The sequence below is a fragment of the Antrostomus carolinensis genome, unplaced genomic scaffold (genome assembly GCF_000700745.2).
Source record: "Antrostomus carolinensis isolate BGI_N321 unplaced genomic scaffold, ASM70074v2 scaffold13086, whole genome shotgun sequence".
In the NCBI taxonomy this organism is placed as follows: Eukaryota; Metazoa; Chordata; class Aves; order Caprimulgiformes; family Caprimulgidae; genus Antrostomus; species Antrostomus carolinensis.
The window spans coordinates 61,154-79,301 of record NW_010321237.1 but is presented as its reverse complement, the minus strand read 5'-3'; the positions used below and the strand labels follow the sequence as shown (position 1 = coordinate 79,301).

General features: G+C 41.7%; 1 protein-coding gene across 1 annotated transcript in view; it reads right to left on the bottom strand.

Moving 5' to 3' along the window:
• Window positions 1–1,933: 1,933 nt before the first annotated feature.
• The window catches only part of LOC104526419 (transmembrane protein 132D), a 40,725-nt gene continuing 24,510 nt past the window's right edge, over window positions 1,934–18,148 (bottom strand). The window contains exons 2-5 of the mRNA XM_010169866.1: window positions 9,581–9,786; window positions 8,156–8,429; window positions 6,248–6,439; window positions 1,934–3,115 (exon numbers count right to left, since the gene is read on the bottom strand). Coding sequence (XP_010168168.1) covers window positions 1,934–3,115; window positions 6,248–6,439; window positions 8,156–8,429; window positions 9,581–9,744 — 1,812 coding nt within the window. The 5' untranslated portion in view covers window positions 9,745–9,786. The remainder of the gene's footprint in view (window positions 3,116–6,247; window positions 6,440–8,155; window positions 8,430–9,580; window positions 9,787–18,148) is intronic.

Here is an 18,148-nt window from a genome sequence, read left to right as displayed (position 1 = left end):
TTCTTTGCAAATAGTTTCAAATCTCGGAAGGGTGACTTGTTGCAAATACATTTGTAGCATAACGTGTTGTTGATGTTATATCTCCTCCCTCCAACTTTGCACAATGTAAAACTTCGTGACTAGATTGTGCCAAGAGCCTTAATTCACCGTTTCATCAAAGGACAAGTCTCCGTATTGGTGCCAGTCTCTTTTAGGGTAAATGTTCTGACAGTGAAAGGAAAGAGGTGTTCAGAGTAGGAAAAAAGATGAAGCCACTAAAATGAAAATTTTATTCACAGTTGGCATGTTTATAAATATATATATTACATTCTTACAATCTACAGTACATTCTAAATATAGAGGGATTCAATCTAATTGTTTGTGGGAGGGAGGGTGTGTATTAAACTGAGCAACCTAGATTCAAAGACAAAAAGAGACTTAATGAAAGGAGGACAAGGACTCACTCCGGAAAATAAAGGAAAACTTGAAATATAAGCTGAATTTTAGTTAGTGCTTTGGCATTTGCCATTGGTTATTGGAGACTGCTTTTGGACCTCACAAAAAATGTCGTTTTAGGGCTGGAGGGCACATCGGATTCAAAGGGTAATCACTGAAATCCTACCATATGTACATCCCTATCAGAGGAAACAAAAGGTAATCATCACCTCTGGGAGAAACCAATGTTATCTACCGAGTTTAGATGTTCAGGTTTCAATGTTGTATGTGCAGCACTCTGTGACCTGGGAGTGCCCTCTAAACATGCTGAGCAGGGGTCTGAAGAAGCATGAGCAGAAGGAACTGAACCACCTGACCTCTCCCAGGGAAGCTGACAGGTAAAGAGGCAGTTGCTGTTGGTGTCTGAGTTCAGCACAAGTTACACTTACCCAAGAAAGGGTGGCCAACTTTGGTAAATGACAGTATGTAAAGCAAGTACCAGCATGGTACCAACAGTATCTGTGCTTGGCAAGAGCACACCGTGGAGAAGCGAGTGTGCATGGAAGGGAAGGAAGGAACCACATGCTTCCAAAATTGACTGATACTATCAAGTGCCCTCAGGTTACCAGATGGGGATCACTCCAGGGAAATGGCTGGGAATAGAAATTTGAAACAGGACAATCAAATAAACTGGGTTTTTAAAAATAGCTTGTTCTTTCAAACTTTCCAAATCAGACCTTCCTTTATATGAGTGATATTCTGAGTATAGATTATATCTTCTCCTATTTTACAAATTAAGAAATATCGAAAATTGGATGGCAAGTTTATTACCTTGGCATCTACTTAAAAAGAAAGTTTCAGTTTTAACTGTATATGTGTATCCATTCTCAGTGCTTGGGAGGCAAACATGCTGGTTTGTAAACAGCCCAGTTTCTCCTTTTCCCCCCTGCAGATTCTTTGGAAACTTGTGACTTTTCAGCTCTGGGAGCTGCTTTGCTCACACTGTTGGTTTTTGTCAGCTTTAAATTAATGTTCTTGGATGGATATTCTCTGCATGTGGCTTGAATTACATGCTCTCTTTGTGGATCTATTTATTCTGAGACCAATTTTTTGCTTTTAACCAAAGCTTGCAATATTGAACAGTAGAGCTGTGCGAACTTTGTAATATCCAAACTGCACTGGAGTTTGTTATATTTATTGATTTCCTGGGAAAGCTCAGAGAATGAGACTGTATTTATTTTGGTAAGGTTTTTTTTCATGTTACCATGCATCAAAACCCCCCACACATCTCTCACTTCCATCTCTGAGCACAGAGAAGACTTGAATTTTAAGAGCTGTTCACAATCTCTGCTCTCCCAGCTGCTTTTGGGTGGCTTCTTGGGGCTCCAATGAGTTATTATCTACCAGCTGCTTCTTGTTATCAACACACCATTTTGCCCCACTACCCAAAATTAAAGGCAGAAGGTGAGTGAAAAACAAACAAACAAACAGACCAAACAAAAGTGTCTTTTGTGTCTCATTACACATTTTCATGTAATCTCTCCATATAGTTTTTAAGTTCTTTGCTTTCCCCCAGGTCCATATCCTGGCAGACCCATTTAATGTCATCCTCGCTGCTCATCAAGATTGAGTTGACAGTTGGACACCCATCATCAGAGGAGATGGTGGTAAAGGTGGTGAATTTAACCCGTTTCCTCTTAGAGGTAGGAGAAGTAGTTGGTTCACTTTTCTGTTCTTTACCTTCAGTGAATGTGGACTCAGCAGACCTGAAAGACTGTCCATTAATATTTTTGGCGGCATTTGAGTTGAGGAGATATTTGCTCTCTTCACAGTCCACTCCTCTGTCAATGGCTGTGATATGTTCATCTTGCTGGGATGAGAAATTTATGTGATTCTCCAGAAGTTCTGTCCTGTTGGTCAGTCCAACCCAGTCATGAGAGTGGCTCATGCCTTCTTGCTCTTCAAAGGGAACTTGTTTGTTTCTGTACTTCAAAGCAAAAGTGACACAATTGATAAGGAAAACCAGAATTGCCAAGCAAAAGACTCCCAGAAGAGCATACATTCCTATCTCCAGATCGCTGAGTCCCCTGGGGGTCTGGACTAAGTCATTCTCTTCCAAGTCTCCGTTGTTTCTTGGCAGATCCACCTGTGCAGGGAAGCTCGTGAAGTCTATTGGGATGTTCTGCAGATGACTGTCATCATCCAGGAGACTTTCTCTGTCTTCTTTTTTACTTAAGATAGACCTTTGAGTAGTGGTCCCTTTGCCTTGCTCATGGCCCATTGAGGAGCTGTAATACTGGCCATCTAGTCCAGCTCTTTCATGCAAAGTGGTTTTCTGACGCCGGTCACTGGCATGATTTTCTAGGTGTACGCCAGCACCTCTGTGTTTACTGTCACTGGTGTTAGGGTTGGCATCGCTCTGCCCAAACTTGACCTTAATGCTACCACTTCCAACAGCTAGGATGCTCTTTCTTTTGGATTTCTGGCATGATTCACTGATCACCATCTCTACCTTCACCAGTGTCCCCTGGCCCTCTGTTTCAGCAGCAATCACAGGCCACTTGAATTTGGGGTCATGGTGAATGGAGACCACCTTCTCATCCAGAGATGTGGCTGACAAGGAGAAGTCTTTGGAGTCATAAATATCCAGGGGCATGACAGATCCATCACTGAACTGGATCCAGCAGCTGATGGCTGCTTCCTATAATATATAAAACAAATATACGCACACTGAGAATAAATATCGAGGGAAATACGTTCTGTCCTGGTCTATTTCCTCCTCCTCACAAGATCCATATACCATTTATAACCAAAAAAGAAATAAAAAGGGAGACCAATAAAATTAATATCTTGCCAAGATGTGAAGAGAAATACTAGTTTAAAACACTCATTGATAATAAGAGTTATTTCCGCAAAGGTGCTTAAAGGAGCTGTATCCCCTGGGCTCTGCAGAATCTACTTCAGCGCCATAATAAATTGCATGTCAGAAAGCATTACCAGTGACTGAGATCAAATGACTGTTGTATATTTAAATGATAAAAAAATTACATTATTTCTAAACTGCTTAAAATGCAAAGTCTCTTCTTGTTACACACAACACAGGTTAAAAAATACAACAAGCAGGTCCATACATGGCTCCATACCTTTAGTCCTTGATTTTTGTCTCTCAAATTAAATAAGTATTTTGTACAGGCAGAGGAAACTGATCAGTTGTTTCTTTAGGAAATGGCCAGGGTAATTTCCACGCTTGTTAGCAATTAAAAGCAAGACAATAATGAAGTTTAATCTTGTGTCACAGCAATGCAGATTGTATACTTCAGAGGGCATGGAGGCTTACTGAATGTAAATGGGTCAGACCTGAGTCCTAACTCTGTATTCACACATGTTTAATAGTGCAGAATTCCTGGGAACCTTGACTTTTGGTTTCTAATTTTAAACATTTTAAAGCATTCTTACATTTCAGAAAACATGTGCTCATCTTTTTTTTTTTTTTTTTTTTTTTTAAATCCAGTCCTCTAAGGACTCTCAAATGGCTATGGAAAATTGTTGTGCTACCTGAAAAAATCTTGGTATTCACACATGAATCATTTACAGACAATATTCCAATACCTGCTTCTGATGGTGTGAGTTCCTCTGTTTCAGCTGCAATATTTGCATGTTATTAGACACTGGAGAATCCACATCAGAAAGACTCCTGGTTTGATGAGTAGATTCTTTGGTGTGTAAAATGATGTGAGCTCTTGTCTGGTAAGAGTTGGGATCACCCTGCTCTGAGGGAGAGCCTGACAGACAGGCAAACACCCAGCCAACAGATTAATGATCGTACTTGCTGAAAGCATGATTATAAAAGTCTTGTTTCTTTAAATAAGCAGCTTTTCAAACAGGTTGTACTTACATTCTAACTCAACATATATACAGAGAATAAATATTTATCATTATCATTTAAATTGTTTCTAGCACACAGTCATTCACCTGTTCAGATCACAGACAATAAGCCTCCAGCCTTTTGGGATTTTATTGTGCATAATCTACTGGCCTGGTTCTGAAATCCCTATAGCCATAAAGCTCCCCGTGCTTCAATGGGAGATTTGCTTCTCTCTCTGTTTCAGGACAGAGCCCTGACTTTGCTGACACTGTCATAAATCCCGGCTTTGTGTTTATTAATCTTTGGATATTTCTTGAAGGCCGCATAGAATTTATGTCATCAGCTCTCATCCTCCCACTGTGTTGCTTAAACCTGCATAATCATTTAATAATTTTGCCTTGCTTTGCTTATAGGGATTGTGCTCTGAAAATCATGTACGAAGCAATGGAAGGAATCAGATGCCTTCGAAAACGGAGTCAGTCCTTGAAGGGTGCAGGGTGCACATCTTCCTTGCTGGTTTAATACCCATCCCGTGCTGCTCTGGCCGTACCCCTGCATTCAGAGAGGGACTCATCCAGACTGCATTTCTGGAAACTGAAATGTCAGTGCTGGGCAGCATACTGGGACTAAATGCCATCAACCCCAGGTTTTGGGCTGATTTCAAGGTACTTTGTTTAACTCCCCATGTCAGCAATGGATTAGCTTGCTGGCCTTATTTCTAGCTGCCTGGCATTGATTTCTTAACTCCCAGAATACTAGGGGAGCCTGATTTTCATCACCCTATAAAGACAGCAGTTCTGTTTTATTACTCATCCTGCATCTCAAGGATAAGACCCTATGATGAATTAAAGCAGCTCAACAGTTGGGCAGATTTCAAATGTGCATGCCATGATCATTTACCTTTAAGGCTCAGAACATGTTTAAGCCCGAAGAGCCTAGTGCATCCTTGATGCAAGTCCTAGACTGATGGATTTGGGTTGAAAAAAAAGTTTAAATTTCAAATGTAGACAGAAGCACAAGGACAAATATCAAGCAGGGACCGATGCAGACATGGCAAAGTCCAAAAACCCTCGGTAACTGCACAGGAACAGTGACAGCATATGGATGGCTCAGCATAAGGATTCCAGATCTGTGAGAGCTTGTGCAGTGTGAAGTTTGACTGAACTGCACCAGAAGAGGGAAAGTCTCATATTGCTCAAGGAGTAACTCCACAACAAAGGCAGGAACACAGCTAATCTGCAGTGGAAAAAAACCTCTCTTGTTCTCCTCAGGCACACGGTAAGATATGTCATGTCAAGGGAACCTGTCACAATCTGAGTGAAGGGAAAGGGAACATGACATGATAATGATCTGTAACACAGGAACTAAGAATAACAGGGGAAAAAAAATGATTTATGAAATCATGAATCAGGAAAAGAGTCAATGATGCTGATTCACATTCTAGTAATTAATTCAAATGAAAAGGATGTTCCTCAGCTTCTTAAAAAGCTCACAGAAAGTAACGAAAGGAAGAAGAGTTTAGCACTATACAAAACAGTTTCTCATTTAAAGATGGACTTAAAGGGTTGATTTTGTTGCCTGTGGTGGGAGGCTGAACTGAACAATGTAGTTGGCAATATTTCCTGTGATCTAGTAGGTGCTGAATGGGACAGAAAGGACATGTGTGTGTATGCATGGGTGTAAGGGGACCGCTGGCATTTAATTACGACACATCATTGAGTTATACATGTGTTATTTATGGGATGCAGCCATAACAAAAAGAGTATGCCTGTGTGTTGACTGGGGCTGTCATTTTTGTGAGATGTTTGTTTTTCTGTTAGGGCACCTAGTAGCCTTCAGAAAAAAGTGTCTGTAAGGAAGATGTTTTATTATCATGTCATGAATAAAAATCTGCTTGATTCCATAATCTTGTAATGTTGGGTATAGTGAATCAGAGTAGTGTTCTTTCATGACATTGGGCAACAGTACCTGTTTTGGAGATTGGAGTAGCTCTTGTGCTACTGCTGTAGCAAAGATGGCCTTATTGCTTCCTGGACTAAGCTGCAGAGAAAGCGACAACCCAGTGACGAGCTGCACTCCCAGGTCAGTTATTGTCACCTTCTCATCCAGAACTGTCACTGTCTTTTCAGCCAAGATAGCATCCGAAAGAGGGGACAATATCTGAAAAGACAAATCAAAGTTAGCAACAGCCATTCTGCACGCCACCAAGCAAAACAGCTCCATGGAACTATTACAACACAGATAAGTGATATTTATGTTAATGGACGGAATTACTCTTAGCAGAGACACACTATTAAATTATGGTTTAAAAAAGAGTAGTCACGTTTTATAACTCTTTCACAATAACAGGGTGCTTATAACACCTTTTACCAATGCAATGCTCAATAGCTACACCATTCACCTCTGTGATACGCTAAACATCTGATTCAGAGGTATTAACTATTTGTAAATGTAATCTTTATGTGAAAAACAATTATTTTATTAATGATAATGTTTTCAGGTAGCATATATATAATGCAATCTATAGATTTAGATAAAATCCATAGAACAAATTACATTTATTTCTATCCTATAGACAGAAAGGCTTATGTGTTGTTATAATAAACACTAATGGTACCGCATACAAAATTGACAAAGAAAACTTATTTTAGTTAAAAAAAATGTACCTGGAGGTCAGTGCACTGATGCATGGCATCCAAAGATGTTCATCAGCAAGCAAGTTGAATTGAATAATACATATAGGCTACAGAACATTTTTGAAGCAGCTTATAAGAGGTATTCTTTAAATATAATTTGCTCTCAGAATTTTTCCTTTGGATTTTTCTTTCCACAGTTTTATGTGCATTTGTAGGAGCACTGTAAGTCCCAGAGCTTTGGAAAGTCATTCAGAAAATCTTTACAGATTTTGCAGAAAGTCAAAAATCTCAAATCCCATTTCTCCAGCCCTGAAAACCTCTGATATCGATAGGTGTGGTAGTTGTTTTCTAGTTTGACAGTTTGGGATGACAAGTATGTTTGGAGAGGTAGATTTTTTTCCTGTTCCAGTGCTTGTTAACACATTTCCTGCTTTGTAAGATTCATCTCCTTTTTTTTCCCCCTTCTCTTTTCTTCTGGGATCCCAACTTCTAGGTCAGTATTTCTCTGTACAGCAGGAAGAACTATATGTGAAAAGCTGCCAGTGACATGATGCATAGCTCTAGGTGAGTTACTTCGGAGTGGGGACATTAAGGCACAGCCACATATACAGCAGTATTTAGAGACCATATTCTTGGCCATATTGGCTGAACCTAGTGAAACTGCATCCCTGGAGAACATAACTTAGTTGTCACTAATTGGTCAGTCTTCTAACATCATTCTAGAAGTACCAATTGTTACTATTACTCTGTGCATATTCTGAAACGTACCCTAACATTTATATTTTGTAACAGACTCCTTGAGCTTGCAAAGTGTGCAGGGATTTGATCCCATGGGACTTATACTCCAGTCTCAGTTCCTCAACCAGCACTAGTTAATTTTTACTTTATCCTTTGCTCTGTCAATGTAGGCTTTGAGAAGAGTGAGCTGTTTCACCAGCTGCGTGCCTTGTGATAGCCCATACACTGGCCTTAGACAAAAATAATCAGAAACAGCCTTTAAGTATACAGGTTGGGCTAAATTTGCTAAAACTGCAGCCTAGGTACTTCAGGGTACAAGATAAGAAAAGAAAACCATCTCTTCTGTGATCTTTCAGTCCTTTCTCAATTCTGCTCCATTCAGAAATTTATGGCTTCAATTTCTGTTGCTAATGCAAGAAGCTGCTGTACACCTGATGAGTTTTTCCATTCCTGAGGTGGTGGGTTAATGGAGGAAAAGGAATAAGTAATTAATTTTCCCTACCTGAATTGTTGTCATTCCAAGCTCTTGCCCAATCAAAACCTGTCCATCTTGTAGCTTGGCAATTCTTGGCTCCTCCACCTGCATGAAGTCACTCACCAGGTCGGTGATGTCAATCTGCCAGTCAGAACCCAGCAAATAGCTCAGCTGGCCACTGGGGTCTGAGGCTTCAGCTACAAACTGCGTGAGGACTCGCACTGTTGCATGTTGGTACTGAAGGGTGCAGCCTCTTCCCTTACGTTCATCCTCTTCTTCATCATCACTGTCCCTGGCTGGTCTGGTAGGACACCAAGAATAAAAATTAATTTAAACTGGTACAACAGCAGAGCTATTGCTGACATAAGTCTTAGCCTAGTTGCTGGAACAAGGAGCCTTTTCCCCCTTCTGTTGCTCTGCTGAAGCTGCTTCCTTCAGTGCATTTCTGAAGTCAGTCAGGTTTCTCCACTTTTATCCTGTTTACTTTCTTCATAACTGAGACCTCCAGGGTGCCTAGATCTCCAAAACAGCAGTTGAAATCATCAACTGGCGTGCTAGCTTTGCTACTATGTTGTCTTCTAAAAATATATCTCATTATTTTCCATGTTAAGTCATACTTTCAAGATCTTCACACTTTTTTCTTTTTGGATTTTCCCATAAGCATCTTTGCATTACCATGGAAATCTCCTCTGTCTGCACCTACATACACATCCCTTTCTGTATGGCATTCAGGTTCACATCTGTACCAAATGTGTACCAAATCACATCTGTACCAAAATCCCCATCTCTTTCCTGTGATACTAACAGATACCTGGTAATAAATCATGTCTTCATAGGTAGGTAGGAATAGCAAGTACTTACTTTATCAATTCGTTCTTCTTGTGCTCAATAACATTGACAACAGACACGGTCTAGATCTGCCTACATCCATCCTCTGTCCTGTCATTCACTTGCCACTGACCTGTGGGCACGGACAGTATCTTTAAAACCCTAGTGTATCAATGTTCCAATGACTTTGGGACACTGACCAGTGCCACTGAACCTTACAGTTATATGAAACAAGTATGTACTAATTGTGAGCAGTAACACTGAATAAATTAAGTGGCAGGACCTGTGAACCAGGCTGGAGACCAACCAGCCTTGCCAGAGCTGGTCCTTGTTAATGTCTTCCTGCTGCCTCATGGCTGATCCTGCCCAACTTGACCAACTGTCTCTTTCCATCTCAGTCACTAGTGCTATAAAAGGAAATTGATTTCCAATGTAGGATCGTGCAACCTGCAGTTTCCATTTCCCTCCAAGTCCAGTGCAGGAGCCTATTGAATAAATGTCTGGTAACCTTCAAATTTACAATGGAATTGCATTAAGGCCAAATGAGCATATTCAGATTCACTGGCCCTGACAGGTCTTTGGCAAGTGCACAGCGCAGAATGAACATCCTCTAATGAAACCTACCTCTTATTAGAGATGATGGGGACTCTCCACCCCTTGATCTGATTTAGTTCTGTGTCAGAGACCTCTATTTGCAGTGGGAGACGAGGAACCCAGACTGTCATTTCTAAAGGGGCACTCAGATGCTGGTAAGTAAAATTAACTATGACATTCACTTTGCCTTTCATTTCCTTCCCATTGACAAAGACATAGTCACATCTGTCAGAAACCTAAAAAAAGGAGAAAGAAAAAAAAATTAATGAGTCTCTTCACAAATTATAAAGTACACCACATGCTGGGAAAGTGAGTGGGAAGAAGAGAAAGGATATGGGTTTAAACTAACTCCAAGTTCAGAGGACATTTAGGAATAACAAGAAAGGTGCCTGGTGTGCCCTTAATAGCCTGTATAATTTGGCATAATTTTAACAGGCAGACTTTTTCTGCCATAGACATTTCCAGTATAACCTAAGATAAAAGAACAACTTCTTTCTGTCCTCGATTCCCACTCCAACACTAGGATAGTCCTAGGATAATAGCACAGAGAGAGAATTCTTCTCCTCTCCCCAGTGCTCAGTCAGATTCTACTATCCTCCTCCTCTGCTTTGTGTGCAGCCTGAGGAATACCACAGACCTGCGGGGAGGAACAGGGAACTGCCTGTGTACAGAACTGAGGAGGGGACAAATTTCTCTAGTCAACTCCAAATTGGGACAAAGGGTTTTTCAGGAGTTCCATTACAGGCACCAGGGCATGGGGTGGTCACAACAACCAAAAACTAATCACAGGGACAAGTTCACTGATGCTCAGTGTTGTTCATTGGGGACAAACAGCTTCATCTCTGCTGCAAGCCTGACAAAGGTCTTACACAATGTTCTGCTCAAGCTAGTCCTGATGTCACTTCATTTACTACCTGCAGCTCTAGACATCAATATCACTGAGAGTTACTAAATCTCACTCAAGCGATTTAGCAGCTATTGCAAGGATCTAGGTGAGCTGACAGGGCCTGTTCATTACAGCTAGTTAAAATATATGAGTAAATGTACACGTCAAATAATTTATTAACTACCACTTTACCATGCTGATGATCTGAAGGAATGATCTATTAAAACCCTGAACTCTTTTCACAATCCATTACCAGCTAGACCTTCTATTCCATTCTGTAGATGTATTTAATACTTCTGACTCCAGAACGCAGTCTTATCCTCATCCAAATTTAATGCCATTTTCTACTTTTCTGTATAAATGCTAAATGAATTTAAATTGTATTTAAATATCACCAGCTTTTGTAGGATAATTTGCATTCCTAATGTTATTATCTTTAAACAACAACAACCCCCCTTACAGACAGATCCATAGCAAATCCATTTCCCTCCTTGCTTGTCTGAGCCTAGGTAAGGTACCAGAAAAGGTTATCATGACTCTTGCAATGTCTCCCTTGCAAGTAACATCTGTTTTAAGGTCAAAATCTTACAGTTGCCATTGGTTTCAGCAGTTTTGGAAGGAGTTTATTTAAAGGCAGAATCTGTTTTTTTGGATATTCTCATGTTAGCGTGTTTTACACTAGCTCTTAACAGCTCCTGTCAGGAAACAACCTCATTGTCCTGCACAGTAAGAACACGTAGCTGCCGTCAAAAAAGCTTCAAAGCTCGGGAGTATGCGATGCAGGGGAAGGACCTCACAGCAGGCAGCTGAGCACAGATGAGTCCCAGCTCCAGCTGGGTTCTGTGTCACTAATGTAATGCCCACATCATCATAATGCTGATCCAAATTGGCCTGAGCTGAGGAAGACAAGACTCTGCAAAGCTCCAGGAGAAGGTCCATGGGAGCCTGCAGAAATGGCTATAGGGAAGGCTGGCGGCATAAGCACATTCCCCTTCTGGGAGCAGTGTGACTGGGCAGCAGCAGGAGCACGGACACTATTCTTGCATCTTCACAGAAGGCACACTAATGGAACTGTAATATTTTCAGGGCAAGAACTACATCATGCTTACAACCTGCAATATTAATAGCCAGTCCAACAGGCAGGAAGTCAGAAGACCTTCAGGCAGTGTCAGGTACATGTGCTCCTTTTCCCACCTCATGGGCTACCTCGCTTCCATAAGTGGAATTTATCTATTCCTTGCTGGCACTGCACTTATCCCTGTTGCCTTTTTGTATTTTAAGTGCTGTTCTCAACCCAGACAACTCTGCTATGTGCTAACAAGCTCTGTCTGCTGTTTTTCCTCTTTTCCCTGGGATGCCAGTGAGAAGAAAAACTGGGCAAAATCTCAAAGTGCTGATTTCTACCTGAGAGGCAACAGATCAAAGCTGAAGACAAGGTGGCCCCAAGGAAAACATTCCACCTGGGAGCTGATTGCCCTGAGATCCTTCACTTGTCTTTGCGCTCTGCAGGCTGGACCACACGTACAAGCGAACGGCTTGAAGACAAGGATTTTCCTTAGTGGGGCATGGGGCCAGGTAACGGCTTTCAGCGTGACTTCCTCACCACCCCTGCTTCCAGCTAGCAACACCTCATATATTTGAGAATCTTAGCTCATTAACACATTAGGCAATTAAATGTCCCCACGGGTGATCAACATAGGACTGAAACAATTTCCTAGTGGTTTAAAACAACAGGTAAACTCCCGTGCCTTGCAGCACAGAAATCATAGTTGAGGGATGTTTCCAAACCACCGCAGGGTCCTCTGCAGAGCACTGAGCCCTGCTCCCCAGCAGACCTCTCCTCCCTCCCCCTGCATCTCCTCTGCTCTGTGCTTCCAACAGGGCTCTTAGCAGAGGACCCACCAAAAATCCTTCCTCTGTGGTAGGGTTTCCCTGTCAGAGCAGTGGCTTTTGAAGCACACCTAGACAGCACAGGTGGGATTTTGTTGTTGTTTTTATTGGTCTGTGTGTGTGTGAAGAGCAGTTCAGCACACTGAGACTCTCCCAAGCAATAGAGGGAACTGCTGAGTTAACCTAGTAAGAGATGGGATTTTAAATTCAGCGTCTCAGATTTTAAATTCATTAATGCTCAAGCAATAGGAAGAGAGAGAAAATTTGGCAGGCAAATGGACCTCAGTTCCAACTTTATCAGGGGTTATTATAGAAAGGAAAGTTAAAATAAGAATCCATCCCTAACAACCTACTATATGAATGATTAAATAAATATCATGACCTTGTGCCTTCAAGATTATGATTTATAAAACAAACTGATGGCCAGGAAAAGAATTACTAGGCTTGGGATACCCGCTTTCTCCTGTTTCCCTTTCTGTAAGTGAAGACAGCAACAACTATGAGCTCATTCAGATCCCAGCCAGCCCTTCACTGTTTGAATGAATAAGCATCACTGTTCTGCTGCAGTTTGCATGCAGTCCTAACAGAGCAACATCAAAACACAGTGCAAAGTGCAGTACATTTTCATAAATCAGGCCAGGACATTCAGAAACAGGTCATCAATAGAAAGGCAGATTAGCCATGTCCGTGTTACTGCAGACACATCCAAACCGTTCATCTTCCAGCACAAGAGAAAAGACTAAAAAGATGTACAGAAAGAAGAAAAATCGAGCTTCATTTTCTCTTTTGAGACTGATTTTTCTAAACTGTTTGTTGGAAATGAGTGAATATTTTGTGAAATGAGTTTGATGGGACTCAGCCGAGCCTCTGCATGACAAATACACACATGAGCAAACCCAACACACGCAGCTCAGCAGCTGGCAGCCTCCGGGCAGTCCCCGCGGCTGACACAGGCGGAGGGAGCGACCAGGTCCCCCCTCACATGGCTTCTCCATGTTAATGTTGATGGGGGCAGCACAGAGAAGCTGCTGCTGCCACTGCCTTTTCTGAGCCTGCACGTCTCCTTTTCAATCTGTAATGGATTTCAATTCCTCAGCCTGCCAAGCAGCTCTTTTTCCTTAGTGTCAATTCATATAAACAGCCTTTAACTACCAACCCTCCTTCCTGTACTACGGTTCTTGCTTTACACGCCTCACCGCACGCAACAGAAATGGCTGTGGTTCAAGTTTATTAAGCGCATGGATGGAGCGACTGCACATACCCTCGGATACGTGTGCATGAGTGTGCAAATGAAAGAAAGGGTCGGTACTAAATCAACAAACAGCTCCCCAACAGTTAGTTATTAAGGGAATTATCAGGTTGCAAGAACTTGATCGCAAAACAGATTTCAGAAAACTATCAAACACATTCTAAAATGCAGTAGGAACTACAAAGGGGCTGGAGCAAGGTGGGTGATGTGTGGGGAAAATCAATTTGTTTACTTTCCAAAATCCGAGGACTCCCACCCATACGTCCTTTCGCTTTCCTCCTGCCTTTCAGTTTTGATATCTCAGGGATGGTAACTCCAGGTTTCAGTAAAGGTGACAAGGGCTCAAGAGAGGAAGGGTGGATTTTCTTTTACTGCTAATGTACTGCTGGAGTACATCTCTCTGTGTTGTGGCCACTGTCATTCAAGGACGTTATAATGCCATTAAACCCTTCTGGTGCTCTGCTCTCTTGCTAAAGCATTTTGGGCTTTGTGTCACAGCAGCTTCTCACACAACTATGCTGAGCTGCCTTCCATTAATCGAGGCTATACTCAGTGCTCCCAAGATGCTCTAGAAATTCTCTCAATATATGGGACTTTTATCTCTTGAGGGAACTGGGGTTTGAATGGCTTTTTTGGGCATGAACTTGGTAGGTTATAAAAGTGCTTTGGGTTTTGCTTAGCTCCTGCAGCTCCACCTCTTTTTCTTACATCGGTGAACAACTAAGCTTCCTCTGAGTCACACACACACATATCTAATCTCCATGTGCCAGGGCAGCAGAGGTCAGAGGTCCCTTATTGCCAGCACAGCACAGAATTAGGAATTAGATTTCTAAGTGCACCACGTACATACCAAACATGTGGCTTCTGACAAACTGGATGTCGAGTTCACTCATCAGTGCTACAAAATGTGCAGAGTGGAATATTTCAAATGTGCTCAGCATTGCATTTAATTCAAACCCTCAGTTCTGTCATCAGAAATGGGAACAGAGTTAAGTCACTGCTGCTTCCTACCACCGAACCCTCACTGTAAATACGCATTTCTCAGCCCCGTGTGCATCTCTGTACATTGGGTACCCCAAAACTGTGCCCAAATTTCAGTTGGTAGCCTTGCAATTGTGAAAGTGATGCTGCTGTGTCACTTTAACACAGGACTGTTTCCTTAGCAAACAAATATTGACTAGAAAAGGAGGGGGATGTTTCTGGTCCAAGACACTTCCTTTTGATGTTTACTTAAAAAGCCTGTTTGTGTTATTTGAAAAGAAGTCAGCACTCTCCTTCAAAACACTCCATATTTTGTATGCTCTTCAGGTGTGATCACAAGCAAGGGAAATCAGTTTTTATTAATTTCTCTTATTCTATTTCACAGCTTGCAAGACACTCTGTGGAAGAAAACACTAAGCCCTTTCAAGCCTTGTAGTAGCAGGACTTCAGCCAGCCTGGGAAAAACATGGCAAGAAGCAATCAGGCCCCTCACAAATCACATGTGATCCCTATCACATTGACCTCTTGCATCCAGTTCTTCAGTGAAAATTGTTCCCATCCCTTTCCTGAAAGGATTTTACTGCTTTTCCCATTAGCCTTTTGCAGAAGCTGTCTAGGGTAGATATGAATTCGTGCAGCTGACTATTTCTTTGGTCCCATAAACTCCATGCTAGATTTGGGCTGAACAGAATCCAAAGATCTAATGGGAGGGGGGGAAATGGGAATGTACATGGTAACTCCCAGAAAAGGTACCCAGCATTTCACTGTTGGCTCTCAGAAACTGCTGTAACAGTCTTTCCCTGCCTCGTTATCATTATTAGATTCCCATGGGACAACAGTAACCACCACAAACCCTCACAGGAAACTGCTTTTCTGCTACAGTAATTCTGTTGGAACTCTTACAAAGTCACAGCTAATAAATCTTTGAAAATAAGATGTACCTAGAGCAGTTCTGGTTCAGGCATTTCAAAGGTGGCCAATTAGGAAAGTAAGTCTCCGATATTTCCACATAAAATCTGTATTTTGGAAACACTCTGGGACACTGTTCCCGATCCAGGCTTCTGTAAGTGATCCTTCCCCGATACAAGCACTCTCCATTTATAATGTACACTTCAAACATAGCCCTGCCACCTTGGCAAGCTCACAGGATCTCTTCTGATTTACCACTGACTGCACATATTTTCCTTGGTCTGCCAGCATAAATGGTGATATTTAGTAACGTAAGTTATGTTAATGAGTCCTGCCTAAATCAGTGCTGTCAGAAGAATGGGGGAGTCTCTTATAACCATTAAAAATGAATGAAGAGGGAAATAAATAAGCAAAAGCAGCTCATTTGAGCTATAAAAGACTCCAGAACACAAGCTGTGTACCAAAGTACAAAAGGATGTGGCCATTATTAGCTCTATAAGTCACTTATAAATGACTCAGGGGAGGTGGAGTCACCTTTAATCACCAGCGCTTAAACCCGCAGCGTTGGAGTGAGATTTGTTACCGTGATAACTGAATCCAGCCTGAAATTAGGCAAGGCAGAGATAAATGACTATAATGAAGAAGCAGCACAGGGGGTACATCAGCCCTAAGCCCACTGTATGTCTCAAGAAGGGACCTGTCCTAGTCTGGGATTCTGTGAGGACCCTGAGGGTAAGAAATCACTGTCCTCAGATCTGATGGAAGCAGCAGATCTGTTAACCACCCTGGATGCTGCTGGAATTAAGAACAACCACTGAACAGCTGCTCTTGAGGAATAATTAAAGCACCTCCTGTGTTGCAGAGAGAGATTTTTGTTCCCAGAAAGGAACAGTAACAGTAAATGGGTATCACATCAAGTTTAGGGATGTTCTTCCTGTTCCTCAGAGACTAGCACATTCAGCAGGGTAAACATCCCAACCCAGGCTGCTCCACAGCTGCTGAAAGAATAATGACTTGGCTTCAACTCCTGCCTGGAGGACAAATGCTTTATTTCAGGAGGGCTTTCAAGACACCTAACATTTGGTTTCATTTTGAGTAATGAAATTCAGTTTCATTTCAATTTCAAATGATTAAAAGTATGTACAAATACTGTAACATCAAGGAAAAAGTTATTTTAAAATGAAAAAATCAAAACATTTCATTCTGGAAATGTCAAAACAAGATGTGTCTTTGACACAACGGGAACCTGCTAGCATCCTTTTCTTCCTTTTTCTGTTAGAGATGAAATTTCAGGGAAATTAGCATAATTTCATGAAGCCGTTTTAGGGAACTACAAATTCTGACAGAATATATTCTGCCAAATTTTCCCCAATAAGCCATAATCAGCTGGAGCCACAAATCAAAACAAAACCATCACAATGAAACTCTGCTCAATTAAAATCTAATCTCATGAAATCTAGAGTACTTTTAGCACAATGAATAGTGCTATTCTCATTTGCAGGAAGGAAAGTAAAGGCACAGAACAACCTTTCTGAAAGTCTGGGATTAATTCCCAACTCTGTCACACACTTACTAGATGACTGTGTGTAATTTATTGAGATCCATACTCTCAAGGATATTGAAGTGTTAACTCCCACAGAACTCAAGGGTAGCTTGGTGGTTAAATCTCTTTAAGAATCTGGGCTTTAATTTCCCTTTGATGTATTTGTAAAATGAGGATACTATCCCCTTGTTTTACAGGGATTTTGCAAAGCTTAATCTGTAAGAAACAAGAGCAAGCTCAGGTGCTAGGGTTACACAAGTACATCTTTCTGTTGCTTAAAATTTATCTGTAGTTAGAGGACAGTCCTTCACTTTTCCACTCACACCAGGAAACAGCAGTCGATCACAACCACACCGAGGGCACGATACAGTTCTGTGGGACGTGGCACAGGGTGCAACTGTGTCCCTGGCAAGCAGGCAATGCAAAGAGGAATCAAACGGCTTCATTCACTCCTGCTGTTCTCCACTCCTTTTGCTGCTATGGCCATTCCTCATTTGCTGTTGGCTAGGCTGCAATTCCTGCTTTCCAGCTGGAAAAGGAAGGTGGCGACTTCCTGCCCACCTGCTGCTCTTGATATTCAGTGAGCAGCGATTCTGCCAGCACAGGATAAGCAAAAGAATGAGCCGGCTTCAGTGTCTGCTCCTCTAAATCAGTGGGACATGGGAATGTCAGCACTGTCACGTAGGAGAGCTTTAAACAGGCAACTACTGTCTGACAACTAGCCAGAGAGCTGCTGGACTCAACCCACCACCTCGTGCTTCAGATTTTAGAAGCCACAATTGTTTGTAATGAATGTGACAACACTTTCTTGTCTATGTTAATTTAGTTACATCTTTCTATTTCTCTCTTGATCTGAAAACCACATGCACTCTGTATCACTCACAGCAGTCATCCAAGTAAAGTGGGAGAGGAATGATAAACACATGCAGTACCCAGAGCTTTTTATTACTAAACTGAGAATGGCATTTCTCTCCTCCTTCCAGTAAAGCTTAAAGAGGAGTAACAGCAATAGAACAACTTTGCTTCACACTCATGAAAAGAAAGGAGACACAGAGACTGCTTGTTTGTCTCTGGGTAATAAATACCTGACTTCCAGGTGAAGCAGAGCCGAGGAAGAATGTGACAAATTGGATGGACTAA